Raw genomic sequence first — 18,020 nt, forward strand, 5'->3', positions numbered from 1 at the left:
TCCTCTTGGCCGTCACTTTAAGTATTTATTGGTGGTGTAGTGTTTCCCCCTTAACATTTTTAAAAATCCGGCTCCTTATTCCTGGGCTCACAGCCCTCAGCATCTGGCTCCAAACCGCCCCTCCAGGAGTCTCATCTCCACCACAGCCCACTCGCCCACCCTCCCCTTGGGCTCCTGCAGCACCAAACGTCTCCATCTCTTGCCCTTTCACAAGCCCCTCGCATCTCTGTGCCTGCTGCTTCCTGCTGCCTGAGCTGCCTCCTCCACTTGCCGCCTGGCAAACTCCTACGCACTCTTCAAAATTCCACTCACGTGTCACTGCCTCTAAGAAGCACTGTCCTCCTCCCACAGGATGCTGTGCCCACCTGCTTCCTCCTCTGCTTTTCCTCAGCACCTGTAGCCTTCCTTTCTCTCCTCCCTGATTCCTTCTCGGTCTGCTTGCCTCCATGTCATCAGCAGAGTGTGCATAGCTCCTGCCCCAGGGCTTCTGCCCTATTCCTTTCAGTAGATCCTGGCTGGCACAAAGAAATCCTTTCCTTTGTTGTTGTTGAATAAATGGCACTATTTCAGGAATTCTGTGAAGTGCTTTATCCACATGGGAATATGCTTGGTTTAAATAAGAAACATGAAGTGGAGATGCGGAAGCCTGGTTTGACAAAGGAGAACCTCATTCCCAACTGCAGCTCTGACCAAAGGCAGTTGTGGTTTCACGCTTTGGGGGCCGGGGGAGGCTCATCCTGGCCAGAGGGAGCCCTGGCTTGTGAATACAGATTCTCCTGGATTAGAGCAGTGCAGATCAGCACGAGAAAGTATGCTATAGTGGCTCTAGCCATGGAGAAGTTCTAGTGCAGGGGTTCCAGGGCTGCCTCCACAGGTGATGAGACTGTTGCTTTGAGGAGATCACATTGCCTCTTGGAGGCTTAATATCATCATTTTTAAAATGGAAATATCAGGCTATGTGATTCCTAAAGCCCCTTCCTCCTTGAGGATTTTGTTAGTCTAATCTCGTGTTGACTAGCTGATACCACTACCCCCTCCAAATAAAAACAGCTAGACCCCCCTCCCCCGAGGAATGGAGAGTGTTTAAATGAGAAATTTAGAGAAATAGTAAAGAAAACAATGTGATGGCCTGTTTTTACATTTTGAAGCTTGCTGCCTGAGGTAGATCCTGTATTCTACCCCGAAAAAAAGTTCCAGATGATATGCAATGAAATTAACATACGCTTCCCTGTCTTACTGTGATAGCTTCCCGAGTGCAAAGGGATTGCCGAGTGCTGGAGTGCATACTAAAGAAAAGCTGGCAAAAGCAGAAAACGTGATAAAACTCAATGGCAGACATGAGTCACAGCTCAGTAATCAGAAGGAAGGGTAACTTGGGATCTTCCTCTGTTTTGTTTCTCGTAGAGTCTCTGGGTGGAGAGGACATCGTTATACTTGGTGCAGAGTTTACCTGGAATTTCCCGCTGGTTTGAGGTGGAGAAGCGTGAAGTGGTAAGGATCAGAGCTTGTTCTCATGTACTTTCTCATCACAGTTGTTCTACATGGGAGTCAAACCATGTAGACATTGCTTCTGCTTTGGACTTGAAGTCCCTGGAAACACTTACCGTAAGTTAATGAATGTTTGCGCGATGGACCGCTATGACCAGAGCTGGCAGGGCACCGTACCATTGACTTAGCTCAGCCAGCCAGAGGGATTCCTCAAAAACAGCTTTGACAGCAACATGTAAACAGCGTGGGCCCTTGCGTTAGAAGAACTGGAATTCCAGCTCTCCTAACTACTCTAGCTATGCAACCTTCACTGTGTGCCTTCAGTGCCAGGCCAGTGGAAGAGATGTATCACATTATCTTATTTAATCACCATATCAAAGCTATGGGGTATGTATTCGTTTTGTTTCTTTGTTATAATGCATTCATTTGTTTTTAGATTCCACATTTTAGAGATTAACAAAGAGTGTTTGTCATTCTTTGTATTATCTCTCTAAGTACAATAATACCCTCTAGGTCCATCCACGGGGTTACAAATGAGAGTTTCACTCTTTTCTGTGGCTTAGTAATATTCCTGTGTGTGTGTGTGTGTGTGTGTGTGTACACTTATGTATTTATCACATCTTCTCTATCCATCTGGGGTTTTGGGGGGGAGGATTATTTTTGTTTTTGTTCTTTTTTTTGGCTGCACCCAAAGCATGCAGAAGTTATTGGGGTAGGGATCCAGTCCAAGCCACAGCAGTGACAAAATCAAGTCCTTAACTGCCAGGCCACCAGGGAACTTCAATCCATTCATCGGCTGGACACTTAGATTGCTTGCATATCTTGGCTATTATACTCAGTGCCGCTGTGAACATTGAGGTACACATGTCTTTTTTGAATTAGTATTTTCATTTTCTTTGGGTATATATCCAGGAGTGGGATTACTGGATCATATGGTCGTTCTGTTTTTAGTCTTTTGAGGAACCTCCATTCTGTTTTTAAGGTGACTGAATCAGTTTATTTTCCCACCAACAGTGGACTAGCATTCTCATTTCTCCCATATCCGAGGTATGCTTATCCATATTTTCTTAAGTTATAACAGGAGGTTAAAAGCCTTTGCCAGAGGTCCCAAAGCAAGATATTGAAAAAAGGGTAGACTCGAACCCAGATTTTACTGACTCCACCATCAGCTGTTTATCTCTTCCAGCCTTATGGCAACATGAGGCCAGCGTCAAGCGCCAGGATGGTATCTGACATGCAGTAGGTCCATCCTGTCACACTTCACAGAAGGGATGCTGCTCTCTCAGCCTCACTGAGCACCAGCAGAAGGGTGGGTGTTATTCTAGAACCTGGAAACCTAGCACCCAGGAAGCCTTTAGGTTGTAAAACATGCCCCCAGCTTCAGTTCCCAGATGTGGGAACAGAGAGCAGCTGCTGAAGGCAGCCACAGCCAGAGTGAGACTCTGCCCTTCTGTCTAGGCTGCTCTTCAAGCTGACAGCCACAACAGCCCTGCAGTCTTAAGCATCCCTCTCTCACCCTTGGTCCAGCTGTTAGGGCTGGGGCCAGCCTTTCGATTGCTTCAGTCCTCTGGCTGATAGAAAATGTGCCAATTGTGAAAATATAATGTAACCCCTTCCTTCTTTAGGTAACAAACCCACTCTGTCCACGAATAAGTAAGAGCAGTTCCTGCCCAAATTGTCTTCCAAAAATAGCTTGTCCTCCATGAAATCTCTCTCAGCCTTGATACCACCCTGAACTTGGGAGTTTTCATGTGGCACAGCGGGGATAAGGATCCAGTGCTGTCACTGCAGCAGCTTGAGCCGCTGCCGTGGTGTGGGTTCAGTCCCTGGCCCTGGGGACTTACTTCCATATGCTGCGGGCATGGCCAAAAACCAAAAAACAGCAACAACAAAACCCACTCTCGGCTTATCTTGTTTAATCATGCCAAGGATTTAATGACATTATCACTTTGCAGGACTGAAAAATTCACATAGCTCCCTTAACAAATTGAACTCCGTTCAGCAGATCACATCAGCACGGTTGGGTTCTTGTCAGATCTGAATGAAGGGGCCACAAAGCTGGTTGCTTCCATGGTGGACCCCATGGCCTTCCGTGGAAGAGGAGAGGGTGATGAAGGCAGGGCTCCGAAAGTCTAAGTGATATGCTTCCTGCTGAATGGCGTGGACCCAACCCACAGACGAGTGCTGAGTCCCCCATGCTGCATGAGTGATTCAGAGCACCTTCCCAGCCACTCATTACCCAGAGCATTCAGTCCCTTGAAGTCTCACCATGTTCCTAACCTTGGAAATATGACACACGCTCCCAGACACCCTGCTAATAAAAAGTAGCATGCGGATAACGATGAAAAGAGCATGACTGAACACAGTCTTTTCAACATGAGCTGCCTGTTTTATTAGGGTTTGCCGTCTTGCATTCTGCCGAACAGAACAAATCCAGCCGGGCCGTTTTGTTTCCTGAACGCAGCCCACTTCTGATAACCTCGCGTCTTTCTCTTGTTCCCACTGCCTGGCCTGTCCCCACCTGCTGTGAAAGCTGTTGGTTGACTGCTTTAATTCCTGGTGCAGAAGGTCCCGAAGGTCGGAGCACAGAGTAGGTACTCAACACAGAGATGCCACACGGAATTGAAAATCCCCTAGGTCCTCTGCCAAAATAGAGAAGATTCTGGATACCAAAAGATGTTTTCATAAATGTGGCTCCAGAATTCAGTTGATAAAAAGCTAACCTGACCTAAGGCCATCGAAGATCTTTATCTCAGTATGACTACGTATATGTTTTACTACAGAAATATTAATGCATTTGATTAAAGGGAACTTTCCTGGACCCTGCTTGAGGATTACCTAGTAGAACATAGGTGCCTTATATCACCTTTCTCAAATCTGAAAAACTCTGAATTCTGAAACCTCCTATCCAAAGATTTCAGATATGGACCTTTCTTGTCTAAATTGTAACCCCAGAATATAGTACTGCATGCTTTCAAAGTTGAGAATGCCTTAGAACTACTGTTTCCTCATTCATTGTTTTTGTTGTTTTCAAAGCACACAAACAAAAAATATATTTTTTTGTTTGCTTTTTAGGGCTGCACCCACAGCATATAGAGGTTCCCAGGCTAGGGGTCCAAGCTATAGCTGTGGGCCTACACCACAGCCACAGCAACATCAGGTCCGAGCCATGTCTGCAACCCACACCACAGCTCATGGCAATGCCAGATCCTTAACCCACTGAGTGAGGCCAGGGATCGAACCCACAACCTCATGGTTCCTTGTGGGATTTGTTTCTGTTGCGCCACGATGGGAACTCCCCCCCCCAAAATCTATTTTTGATTAAAAAGGCAGCTTACTTAAAAATTTTTAAACAAGATGAAAAAGTTATAAAACAGAATGTATTGATAATTATTTTTTAAACTCTAAAGATAACGACAGTATTATCACACCTTACATCATATCCATCAGAAAATCCTGTGGCTGTACTTTCAAAATGACCCAGATTATTTCGGGTCATTATCACCGCCCTCCTGATAGCATCACCTAATGCCTAATGTCTTCACTAGTCTTCTAAGGGGTCGTCTGCTTCTGCCCTTCTGCCCTTTCCCTGTGCAGTCATTTCTGTGCACAAGAGCCAGTGTCCTTTTTAAACTGAAGTTGTATCATAGAAAAATAGGGAACATATATAATTAACCTGGTTTACCCATCATTTTACTTCAACACCTATCAAAAAGGCCCATTTTATTTCATTTATACCTCTCTCCATTCCCTTCCACAATGGATTATTTTGAAGTAAATCTCAGACATCATTTCATTTTATCTATGTAAGAATATTTGTCTGTATATTAACGAAAAATGTCCATCTAAAAATTTTCATGTTAATTCCTTGATCATAAAATATCCAAGTCATTCATACGTCTCCAAGTTTTATAGGTTTTTCTCCAACCTATTTTATAGGTTTTTGTTTGTTTTTGCATTTGTTGTTTTAATTGGGGCCTAAATAAGGACCACACATTGTAATGGTTGAAATACCTCCTCAGTCCCATTTGATCTATAGGTTCCCCCCTGAATTACTTTTTTTTCCCCTTGCTTTTTTTTGGGGGGGGGTGGGGTGAAGGGAAAAAAAACAGGTTGTTTATATGGAAGTGTTTCCCTAAGTCTGGATTTTGCAGACTATAAATCAGTGGAGTCATTTAACATGTTTCTTTGTTGCTATTTTTTGTAATTTGGCATTTAGACTTAGAAGCTTGATGAGGTGTTGTTTTTATTTTTATTTATTTATGTATGTATTTAATTTTTTTTTTTTTCCTGCACCGACTGCATGCAGAAGTTCCCAGGGCCAGGGATCAAACCCATGCCATGACAGTGACCCAAGCCACTGCAGTAACAACACTGGATGCTTAAGCCACTGAGCCACACAGAAACTCCTATTGTTTTTATTTTTTGCAAAACTACTTCATAGGTAGTGATATATGCTGTGGCAGCCAGTGATGATCATTGCGTCTATCCAGTAATCTATTAGGGGTTGCAAAATGGTATTTTATCATTCTTTGTTGATTGGAATGCTTCTATAAAGAGAAATATACCTTCATCAACCATTTGATGACCCTGAGGTACAGGAAAGGAAGGATAATGCTCTATTCTTTCCCTTTATTTAACAGTTTTCAGGATAATAATTTGGTTCCCTAACACCCTATAAAAGTGACCAGGGAGGGTTTTGTTTGGTTGGTTTTGTTTTTAGTATCAGTAGTAGCTCATGGATTTAAATATATTTGTTTTGTTTCAATTCATCACAATTATTAGTCTCATTACGTTTCAAATTGTTCCATTTTGCCCTTTGAGAGTCTCTTCAAATTGGCTTCTCAGTCTTTTTGACAATAAGCAAGTTGTCTTTATTACTGAGCTAACACACAGGATTGGATTGTCAAATCAAGCATAGGAATCAGCATCAAGCTTTACTAACAATTTTAAGGCAATCAAGAGGCTTGGATGAGCAGAGAGATGAATGAGACCTCAAGCCTTGTCCTCTAGGTCCTTCTTTCTCACATCAATAATAATCCAGATTAAAAGATGGAGTCTCTAAGTGAAGTTCATTGAGTTCCCCCATACAGGGAGTACATTTGAATTATGAAATTTAAGCTGTGGAATATTCCATTTTATATTCCAGAGAGTTATCACACTTCTCTGGGGCATTCTCTAGGGAAGCATGCCTTATGGACTCTGGGATTATGGACTATAAGCAATCCTTTAGCTTGGGACTTCCTGCTGAGGGCATTCTTTAGACACTACCTCTTCCTCCTAACAATTAGTCTATTTATTTGAAGGTTAAATTAACTAGGAGATAAGACCAAGTCACCTACTTTCTTTTCTGTTCCCCAAGGACATCCCTCCAGTAAAGACAGGGAATGGACCATAGACCAGCTGTTTTAATGCATTCCTCCAGCTGCCTTCCTTGCTTACTGGTATAAGTAGGTAGTGCAGGCCCATGTGTACGGTCCTACCCCAGACCTGAAAGGAACCATTTCTCCAATGACTCCTGATTATTTTTAGAAGCAAAAGCAGTATTTAAAGATCACAATCTAGGACTAAAAGAAAATAATTCCTTGGTGAGCATTTTTTACACATTATTCTTTGTACACTTCTTTGACCATCCCTTTAGAATAATTTCACTAGAAGTGAATTGAGCTATCAAGGGGTCTACAAGGTAACCTTTGATTCATGGACCAGCAATGGCATGTATCAGTTTGTGCCCTGTCTGGAGGAGATGATTGTTCTGGGAAATATCCAATTTCCCAGCGTTCTCCCCAACACTGGTTGTTGTATTTTATTTTAATCTTTCCAAAAAATAGACCAAAAATGATCATGGTAGGTTGATTTTTTTTGGCATTTGTTGAGTGCTAGTAAGATGATATATTTTCATGAATTTACTCTCTTTTTTTGTGAATATACTGATCATATCCTTTGTCTAGTTTTCTTCAGTATTTTAGATATATGGATAATTCATCTGAAATACATGCTGGAAATATCTTCCCAAGTTATATGTCTTTTGTCTGTACTTTCTGTATTTTATTTCATTTACATTTTTAATTTTTTTTTCCTGGTCATGCCTATAACATGTGGAAATTCCCAGGCCAGGGATCAAACCTATGCCACAGCAGCAACCTGAACCACTGCAGTGACAATGCCAGATCCTTAACCCTCTGCACCATAAGGAATACATAAAAGCTACCATCCTAACCATTTTTAAATGTATAATACAGCGTATTGAGTATACACACATTGTTGTACAATATCCATTGAACAACAATTTCCCTTTTCCCCTACCCCCAACAGCTGGCAACCACTCTTCTCCTCTCTGTTTCTAAGATGTTTTGTTCACTTTTTTTTTTTAAGAAAGTCTCTTTTCACCTCTTTTTTTTTTTTTCATTTTTAATTTTTAAAAATTTTTGTCTTTTTAGGGCCCCACCCAGAGCATATAGAGGTTCCCAGGCTAGGGGTCAAATCAGAGCTGTAGCTGCTAGCCTCCACCACAGCTACAGCAATGCAGGATCCGAGTTGCATCTGCCACCTACACCATAGCTCATGGCAACACCAGATCCTTAACCCACTGAGCAGAGCCAGGGATCGAACCTGTATCCTCATGGATGCTAGTCAGATTCATTTCCACTGAGCCATGACAGGAACTTCTGTTTTGTTCACTTTTTAACTTTCAGTTCATCAGAATCCTCAAACTTCTTTATGGTTTAGCTTTTGTGATCATAAAACCAAAGTGTAATGTCCGAAGTAATTGGAAAATAAAAACCCCTTTCCTACCACTCAGGTAAAGAAACAGAACACTGCCGGAAGTACCCTATAGACCTCCCATGCCTCCTTTTCCAGTTACAATTCCCTCCCTTACCCTGACTCTTATGGTATCCATTCACTTGCTTCATTTATGGCCTATATATATATGCCTCTTTAAAGAAGTCAGTTTACTTTTGCCTGATTTTGAACTTCCCACAAGCATACCTCAGAGATATTGTGGGTTTAGTTCTAGACCGTCACAATAAAGCATGTTAAACAGATTCGTTGGTTTCCCAGTGCATATAAAAGTGATGTTTACACTATACTGTAGTACATTAAATATGTCATAGCATCATATCTTAGAAAAACAATATACACACCTTAATTTTCAAATATTTTATTGCCATAACAATTACAATAGTGACACCCAAGATCACTGATCATAAACCACCATAACAAACATAATAATAATGAAAAAGTTTGAAATATTGTGAGAATTACCAAAATGTGACACAGAGACATGAAGTGAGCATAGGCTGTTGAAAAATGGCAACAATAGACTTACTCAGTGGAGGGTTTTGTGAACCTTCAATTTGTAAGAAGAACAGTATCTGTGAAGCACAGCAAAGCAAAGCATAATAAAATGAGTTAGGCCTTATATAACTGTATCATACTGTATATATTCTATTGTAACTTGCATCTGTCACTCAGTATTATTTGTAATATTATTCCATGTTATTATATGTGACTTAAGTTTGTTTTCATTGCTGTGTAGTATTCTGTTGTATGAGCATTCTGCAGTATGCTTATGCATTCTGTTCTTAATGGACATATGGATTTTGGAGCTGATTATAACAATTTTTGTCCATGTTTCCTAGTATACATGTATACACATCTCCTTCACTTTTCTTGAGATATATGCCTATAAGTAGAATTGCTGGATCATAAAATATAATATATAGATATCTTCATTTTTAATAAATAATTCCAAACTGCTTTCCAAAGTGATTGAACCAGTGTGAACTCCCAACAGCAGGAATTGAGAGATTCAGTTGCTCACATTCTCTCTCTTATTTGCTATTGCCATATTTATTTTTGCCATTCTGGTGAGTTCTTGATAGTATGTCATTGTGGTATTATTTTTAACTTCTTTGATCACAAAATGAGGTTCAACACCTCTTCATACATTTACTGGTCATTTGGGTTTCTTCCTTTGTAAACCAGCTGCGTCTTTTGTCCATTTTTAATTGGGCTGTTTGCCTTTTTTCTTTTGTAATTCTAGACACAGACTCTTTGATGGTTTTACATGTTGCACATATCTACTCTTTCTAGCTTATCTTTCCTTTTTTTTAGTATCTTTTGATGAAGGTACATTCTTAAGTTTGACATAGTCATATTATTCTAGTACTTTTCAGTGTTGGTTTAAGATGGTCTAAGTGACCTTTAAAAACTCTATAATTTGTTTCTTTCACTGAAAGAACTGATATTTAAATGTGCTTATTGTAAGCTTGAATTATTATACAGCTGAGAGCTTGGCAGACCTTCTCTTCAAAGAGAAAGTCAATGACAGTAACAGTCACAAAGTATACATTTGAAGAGTACTTTCATCATTTTCACAATGAGGTCTCCCATACAACCTAGAATTTTTAAGTCATTATGATTCTATTTGGCGCTCCTTCAACAAATAGATCCTACAGCGTATATGATTATCTTATTTTCTATAAATTCCCAACTGGGTTCCCTCCTGTGCCACCTTATGGTGCTGTTACATATGCAAATGAGGTCCATATGGGCATGTGTCCCATCTTTTCAATTGGGTTGAAATCCCCTTGACATCAGATGATCTGTAAATACATCTTATGCATCTCTGTACCTTCTGTGGGACTTTGCATTCAGTATGTATCTAGAAAGGTGCTAATGATATGCAGAGCCTTTCAATACTTAGCCTTCTAAAGAAAAGAGGAATACATTTTATAAGACATATGCTTGTATTTTCTTTTAAGGGTTAAATTGATTGTTGCAGAGCTAGTACATAATTGATGATCACTGATTATCCAAACCACATTTCAGCCAATGAATATAATCACCTTCTCTTTCCAGACCTTACTAATGAACAGCGAATTCATCTTCCACATCCTTGTCTGTTCCACTGGGTGGCTCCTGGTCGAGATATTGATGAGAGCCAAGGGGGAGCACAGATCATTCCGAACATGGATAATCTACTGTGTCTTTTTTCTTGAATGTCACAAAATCCAATATATATTTATGCTCATTTGTTCTCAGGTAGAAATGAGTCCTCTGGAAAATGCAATTGAAGTATTGGAAAACAAGAATCAGCAGCTGAAGACTCTGATTAGTCAGTGTCAGACCAGACAGATGCAGAATATTAATCCCCTGACCATGTGCCTGAACGGAGTTATAGATGCTGCGGTTAATGGTGGAGTTTCCAGGTATCAAGAGGTGAGGATTAGGTACTGATGTCTGAAAATTTTTATATGTGATGTCTTAAGGTTTCAGAAGTATTTTTTTCAAAATATACATGCACATCAGCCTGTTAACATAGGGCTGCAGTTAACGCAAACAGGTTTATTTTTTAAATAGAACATTAGTCATTTGTAATGCACACTTACTCCTTTTTTCAAAATGTGGTATTTTGAGGATAAAAGTGTGTGTGTGTGTGTGTGTGTGTGTGTGTGTGTGTATGTTTTATTGAATGAAGAAAAGTAGTGAGGGTAGCAGGATTGTTTAATAAATGTCTATGTACAACCATTTCCCTGAGCAAACAGTGGTTCTTGGACATAGAAAAATCTGACCCTGTTTGGAAGATACTGGACTTTTCACCTGCTGTCTTAGTTTTAAACAGAAAGGTACAGTAGCTTAGAAGGTGAGGCCACCATCTTGATCATTCAGAATCTTGAGGCAGTTTATTTTAGGATATAATGTCATAAAGCTTATTGATTTGCATTTGCTATTTCTTTGTTTTACCAAAATGCAAAGTGTGTATAATCTCTGATCTCATTTCAACAATAGTTTCCTTCTATTCCTATCTGACCAGCTGACCACACTCAGAATCACTGCCTCTGCCCCAAAAGTGACGGATAATGGTGTCATTTCTTTAAAGATGTTTTTAAACACAACTGTGTCTTTCACTTCCTTTGTAACACTCTTGAAGTAAACTGACTGTCCCTTCTCTTACTAGGCATTCTTCGTCAAAGACTATATCTTAAGTCACCCTGAAGATGGAGAGAAAATTGCACGGTTAAGAGAGCTGATGCTGGAGCAGGTAAGGGGGACAGAAGCCCATCGCCTTCCCCCCTCTTCTCTGTAGACATGTGTTTGCCTACCCAGAATCCCACCTACATGGCTTTCTACAATGCTAGCTTCTCACTGAAGCTAGCAGTCAAGGGTTATAGATTTGCTTGTAATATATCTCAATTTGCTAATCTCTACTTTTTCTTCCCACTTTGATGCAAACAAACACAAGCAAAAAAAAACTGTGAGTTGACAACAACAGCTCCTTCTAACAACTTCATGAAGTCTCTTCTTTGCATGCTCTTTCCCCAAGGACTTGGTGCCCACTTTTCACTCAAGATTTGGGGATCGAATATGTTCAGGCCAACTCAAAATAAAATGATGTAATGAATGAATGAAATTCTTACTTAAACGTCACCATAAGGAAGTAGACAATCAATACCCTTTGCTTTAAAACAGTACCATGTTGTGCAGGCTAAGCCTCTAGATTAGATGATATAGACAAAAACTAAATACAACCTCATCATTTTCTGCTTCAAGAAGCATAGTTTGTTTTTATTTCTTTGGTCCCATCAAGTATGAAGAACCAAAGTGAATAATCTGTTGCCTGTTGTGCCCCTACTAATTATTAGCTCTTGGCCTGAAGATGGTTTGAAAACCTCTGAGGTGTGAGACATTATGGTTGGGAGGCTGGCTTCAGTAGGAAATGAAGATATTTTATACCCATGAAAAATGGAATATGCATGATAAAATGTGAGAGAAGCGTCTCTTTCCTTGATAGTACCAAATACTACTTGATAATACCAAATTAATAAATAAAGCACACTCTTTTGGATTAGGAAATAACAAGGTCGTATCTAGTTTTATTTCACAGTTTATGCTCCATAGGCTTAGTCCTCAAACCTGCATACTGAAGGGAGAGAAATGGCCATGGACAAGGGCCATGGCTGGAAGAGGGTCAGTGATACCGCTTCTGGAAAAGAGAGAGGAATTACTAGACGCTGACCTGCAAGGAAATAGAGAATAAGTTAAATTCTCATTCTGGCCCTGGGGGTGATGTAGATTCTAGAAGTGAGCGGCTTAGGTAATCCAGTACTTGGGATTATGGAATGACCTTGGCCTTCGTGGATGTTTAAAAGTTTGCCCCACCCCAGGATTCTTACCTGGTGTATTCAGTCTGACTGAATTCTTTCCCTAGAAAAATCAAAGGGATTAGGAAACCACTCAAGAAAAATAAAATCGAGAGACCTTTGTTTCCTCCACATCCTGCCCGATTGTGTCCCTGGGGACTTGTGGCAAGAGCCAGGGCCTCAGAAGCATTAAATCTCCATCGCCTTGTGGTGGTGCAGGTCACCTTGGGCGGTCCACATCGCCTTTGTGGGACCGTGGAAAGCGGCCTGGGCTGGAGAGGGCCTGTCCTTCTCTGGACCGCCTCCTCTGTGAGCTGGTTCAGAGAACAGTTGTGGCGAGGCACTGCCCCACGGCTCCTTCCACAAAGGACTTGTGGCCTCCCAGCTGCTGGAAGCCACCTTGGGCTTGGGCTCAGGTCCTCAAGGATTGCCTCTGCTGCTGGGAGCCACCTAGCCTGAGTGGCCTGCATCCAGGGACTGAGGAGGGGACACCGAGCCTGGCCACGTGACAGACCATTAAAGGTTCAGCGCTCCCTTGGGGTCATGCCGTTGAGTTTCTTTTTTGGTCACGTCCCATCTCTGCCCTCCCTCCCTCCCACAGGCAGCGACCCCAAGGATCCATCCCATGTCAGATCCATCCCATGCCTAATCTCCATGTCAGAGCCTGCTTCCGGGAGAAGCCAACCCAACGCTATCTGGGCCAAAGGGAGGGCCCCTCCCAGCTGGTGTCAGCGATGGAGGAGGCCCCTGCCCTTGGGCTCACCTGCTCCATCCCTCCTTCCCTCTCCACACACCACACTGGCCCTTTATGCCTTACACAGACACGCCACTCAAGCTGTTCCTTTCAAGGTGTCCTTGATGTTTATTTCAAGGCATTTTTATCTTTATGCAAATGTGCTGGTGGTGGTGGGGCCTCCAGAGCAGAAGGTGCCACACTTCTGACCCCTCAGGCAGGTGGCTGGGTGCTCTGACACTCCAGGGTCAGTCCTGTTCGACCTGAGCTTTCAACCTTGAATCTTCACAGGCTGTAAAGATAAAGGACTGTCGTGGTGATGTGTGATTTGTTTTCCTGTCAGCCTCTGGAATTTGTTCTTTTGACCACTGTAGTGCATTTTTTAAAATGTAAAAGACAGCTGCTACTCAAATCAAAGGAATTAAGCACTATTGATAGTTGAACAAAGCAAACTTGCAAGTTTATAGTCATCTCGGTTTAGGTCCTCACAGCAGGAAGACTTTTTAAAATAGCAGCTCTATCTTTTTGCATTATAATAAGTGAACAAGAATAATGTAAATTTTTTTTTTTTTAACAAAAACAACTGAAGCATAGCAACTGTCATAGAATTCCTGTTCTCTTGTTACTTCCTCCCTGACAGATTTTGACAATCTGGGAGAGGAAGGGATGAGCACAGAAGAACCAGATGGGAGAGAGAAGGGTAGCATGGCAAAGAGGGTGCCACCCAAAAGGCGATCCCTCCAGGAGAACCACCTGACTTTCCTAACGGGAAGCCCCAGTTCCCTGCACCATCCTGAGAAGTGCAGGAAGGGGCCTCAGGGACACTTAGCTGTTTAAAAGGTTGTGGTTATATGGAGTTCCCTTTGTGGCTCAGCGGAAGCGCATCTGACTAGCATCCATGAGGACGCAGGTTCGATCCCTGGCCTTGCTCAGTGGGTTAAGGATCCGGCATTGCTGTGAGCTGTGGTGTAGGTCGCAGACACGGCTCGGGATCTGGTGTTGCTGTGGCTGTGGCGTAGGCCGGCAGCTACAGCTCTGATTTGACCCCTAGCCTGGGAACCTCCATATGCCTCAGGTGCGGCCCAGAAAAGACAAAAAAAAAAAAAAAAAAAAAAAGTTGTGGTTATAGATGAAAAACACGTGGGAAGAAAACTTGGGGTAGTAGGAAAATCCAATCTTTGGAATCAGAGAGACTACGTTCAGATCCTCATTTGTCCTCGAGTACACTGGAATTTTCGGATGCTCGGTCTCCTCACCTGTAAACTAAGGATTGTTCCTGTCACGTCAGATTGAAAGATTAACAATAACGTGTACAATGTGCTTGGTCCTGTGCTTGAATTTTCCCAGCAGGCACGTAGCAGAGGTACTCATTGATGTGGATTATTTTCCTTATATTACTATCAAGGCACAGATTCTGGAATTTGGCTTGGCCGTGCATGAGAAGTTTGTACCTCAAGACATGAGGCCCCTTCACAAAAAGCTGGTGGACCAGTTCTTCGTGATGAAGTCCAGTTTGGGAATACAGGTACATTCACCAAGTGTCCACGGGGGGGCAGTCTGACCTCCGCCTGTTGCCTTTTGTCAGAGAGACGATGCAGTGTCCAATAGTGACATCTTTTGGTGTTTCTACCCAACTGCACCACTGTACCAGAGAGCCCTCACATATTCAAATTGCAGTCACTTTTATTTGCCATGCTCAACTTGTATGAAAACAAAAACAGTAAATGAGAGAAAACCTTCTCCTACTGAAACCTGACCTTGATGGGTCCCTGTGTAAAGGTTTCGTGGCAATTAGCCTGCACATGTAGTACGTGACTGATTGTGCCCATATCATTACTATTCTGAAATGTTTTCTTTCCTGTCTCTTCAGGAATTCTCCGCTTGTATCCAAGCCAGTCCAGTCCATTTTCCTAATGGAAGCCCTCGCGTGTGTAGAAACTCCGCACCTGCTTCTATGAGCCCAGATGGCACCAGGGTAATTCCTAGACGCAGGTAAGTCATATTCTGAATTATCTGACAATTGGCATCCCCACTAGATGATTTGGAACGATTCTCTCGTTCTTTATGGCACCATTTGTCAAATACGCTATTTCTTAATGAAATAATCAACCCTCGAGGCAGCTGCAGACATCTGCCACTGGTACAACAGCAGCAGCATGAGAAATAAATAAACTCAAACATGTGACTATATTGAGGCAAACAGGAGACGACAAAATGGGATGTCTATTTTCCCCCCTCTGGTTTCATACCGTCCCAGCATGTGCTAAAGCATAATTCAGAGACTGTGAGTTAACGACCATTTTTTTTTTCCCCCCAAACAGCCCATTAAGTTACCCAGCTGTCAACCGATATTCTTCCTCCTCACTGTCCTCACAAGCTTCTGCTGAAGTAAGCAATATTACAGGGCAATCAGAAAGCTCTGATGAAGTCTTTAACATGCAGGTACTTGATTAGCTTTTTTGTCTGGTCGTGTGTAGTCCCTTTCTGTCTCGATCGTGAGAGTTTCTGTTCCGTCTGCTCCTCTGATGAACAGCCCCATGAGCAAGCAGTTGACTTAAGGACACACCTTTAAACCCTCCTGTGGCCTCATTGGTCTGTGGAGGCTGCAGAGATGATTCTCTGAGAACTGCCCCCTCCGCTTGAAGAAGACCTGACTGAGCCGTGGGCAGTGTGTGTGCTGGGGGGCAGAGGGGGGAGGTGGGGAGCACGTGGAGCTCTGGCTCCGATTCTGGCCTTCATTTGGGACTCAGATAAGCTTGTCACCACCAATGAGGGTTTAAGTGTTTTGGTTTTTTTAAGAAGATAAAAACCATATTTAAGTGTTTTGGGTTTTTAAGAAGATAAGAGTTTAGGAGTCCATTGTAATATCTCTGTACTTAGGTACATGTTGAAAATTTTCCCTAATAATTTTTTTTTTTTTTTTTTTTTTTGTACAAAAGCCAAAACATAGTTTGGAGGGATTTGAGAGTCAGTGTAACCCTTGCCACAAAAAATTGTATGTAGACCCAGTGAGCCAGGTCTAAATAACTCAGTAAGACTCAGGTGAGGAGTCCCCGTTGTGGCTTAGCATTTCCTCGTGGATACTCTGACTAGTATCCATGAGGATGCAGGTTCGATCCCTGGCCCGGATCAGTGGGCTAAGGATCCAGCATTGCCTTGAGCTGTGGAGTAGGTCACAGATGCGGCTCCGATCTAGTGTTGCTGTGGCGGTGGTGTAGGCCAGTGGCTGCAGCTCAATTCAACCCCTAGCCTGGGAACCTCCATGTGCTGTGGGTGTGGCCCTAAAAGGACAAAAGAAAGAAAGAAAAAAAAAAAAGAGAGACTTGGCTGAAATTTTCCTCACCAGTCTTTGGAAAAGGGGCGTGATACATACTGTCGGATTCATGCTTTGAATACGTACATTGGAGAACGTGCAAAGGCACATTCTCTGCCTTTCAAAGGACTCCCCTCTTTACCTGCCCGAGGCTGGGAGTCCTTCTTCTTGAGCTTGAGTCAGGCAGCCGCTGCTAACTGGTCCTAAGTTGTAGGATTTATGTAGCTCAAAGGGACACTAATGCATTTCTTTGGCGGGAGTCAAAATCTCGGATTCTTGATTAATTCAGACCAGTGCCTCCTTATTAGTATGAGTTAGTGAGATTTTTTTTTTTTTTTTTTTTTTTTTTTTTTGCTAATTTGGAAAAAAAAAACCTGGTGATTTTTTTTCAAATGTGTCAGTGTTGTCTGCAGCCTCTAAGCCTTGTGTGATAACAACTCCCATGTATTTCCAGCCAAGTCCATCTACCTCAAGCTTGAGTTCTACTCACTCTGCCTCACCTAATGTGACAAGTTCGGCTCCATCGAGTGCCAGAGGTCAGTGCCAGGGTCTGGGGTGGACTACAGGTGCCCAGAGAACCTTCTAGCCCCCAGGAGCCACGGCAGCTCCCCCACACTCAGGCTTTCCCCTCCACGCGGACTAGTCCCATCACCCCGCTGACGGGCCTTTCTTTGCTTCTCTTCCCAGCTTCTCCTTTGTTGTCTGACAAACACAAACATTCCAGAGAAAACTCTTGCCTGTCCCCAAGAGAGAGGCCGTGCAGCGCCATCTATCCGACCCCCGTGGAACCTTCTCAGGTAGTCCTTGTGGGATGGAAATATTAGCAGACAAGGAATAGTCTGGGTGTTGCTTACATCTCTGCAGAAACACACCTTAGCTGCCAGGGGCCGCCCTGTGGGCTGTGTTGATGGCAGGTCCTGCCAGGTGGCGAGCAGACCTCTGCCCTGGGTCTGCTGTTAGGAATTTTTGTGTGAACCATGGATCTGATGTGGATAGCTGGGTAGTTGGCAGAGCAAAGGCTGAGAGGGAAATGGGAAATGATCAGACTCTGCATTTTGTTGCTGTTTCTGGAACACTAGGAGGGGTGGGTGAATGAGTTGGGGGGCGCGGGTGTGTCCATGCGCATGTGTCTTTAGCAGAAATTTGGTGGAACATCTTTTTTTTTTTTTTTTTTTTTTTTTTTTTTTTTTTTTTTTTGTCTTTTTGCTATTTCTTGGGCCGCTCCCGCGGCATATGGAGGTTCCCAGGCTAGGGGTCGAATCCGAGCTGTAGCCACCGGCCTACGCCAGAGCCACAGCAACGCGGGATCCGAGCCGCGTCTGCAACCTACGCCACAGCT

General features: G+C 42.7%; 1 protein-coding gene across 16 annotated transcripts in view; it reads left to right on the top strand.

Moving 5' to 3' along the window:
* Positions 1-18,020, top strand: part of DOCK4 (dedicator of cytokinesis 4) — a 457,247-nt gene that overhangs the window by 427,251 nt on the left and 11,976 nt on the right. For 9 of the 16 annotated variants that reach the window (XM_021079277.2, XM_021079279.2, XM_021079282.2 and 6 more), the window contains 8 exons: positions 1,405-1,491; positions 10,537-10,713; positions 11,453-11,536; positions 14,774-14,893; positions 15,239-15,360; positions 15,690-15,810; positions 17,136-17,217; positions 17,369-17,478. In XM_021079277.2, the coding sequence (XP_020934936.2) occupies positions 1,405-1,491; positions 10,537-10,713; positions 11,453-11,536; positions 14,774-14,893; positions 15,239-15,360; positions 15,690-15,810; positions 17,136-17,217; positions 17,369-17,478 (903 nt within the window). Of the gene's footprint in view, positions 1-1,404; positions 4,066-4,594; positions 4,834-10,536; positions 10,714-11,452; positions 11,537-14,773; positions 14,894-15,238; positions 15,361-15,689; positions 15,811-17,135; positions 17,218-17,368; positions 17,479-18,020 lie in introns of those variants that run through there. The other 7 variants (XM_021079280.2, XM_085005748.1, XM_085005749.1 and 4 more) reach the window with 2 other exon arrangements.

Source organism: Sus scrofa, chromosome 18 (assembly GCF_054392235.1).
Source record: "Sus scrofa isolate SSC_HxYL_T2T_F1_AM1 chromosome 18, Sscrofa_HxYL_maternal_Yorkshire_Landrace_v2.0, whole genome shotgun sequence".
NCBI lineage: Eukaryota > Metazoa > Chordata > Mammalia > Artiodactyla > Suidae > Sus > Sus scrofa.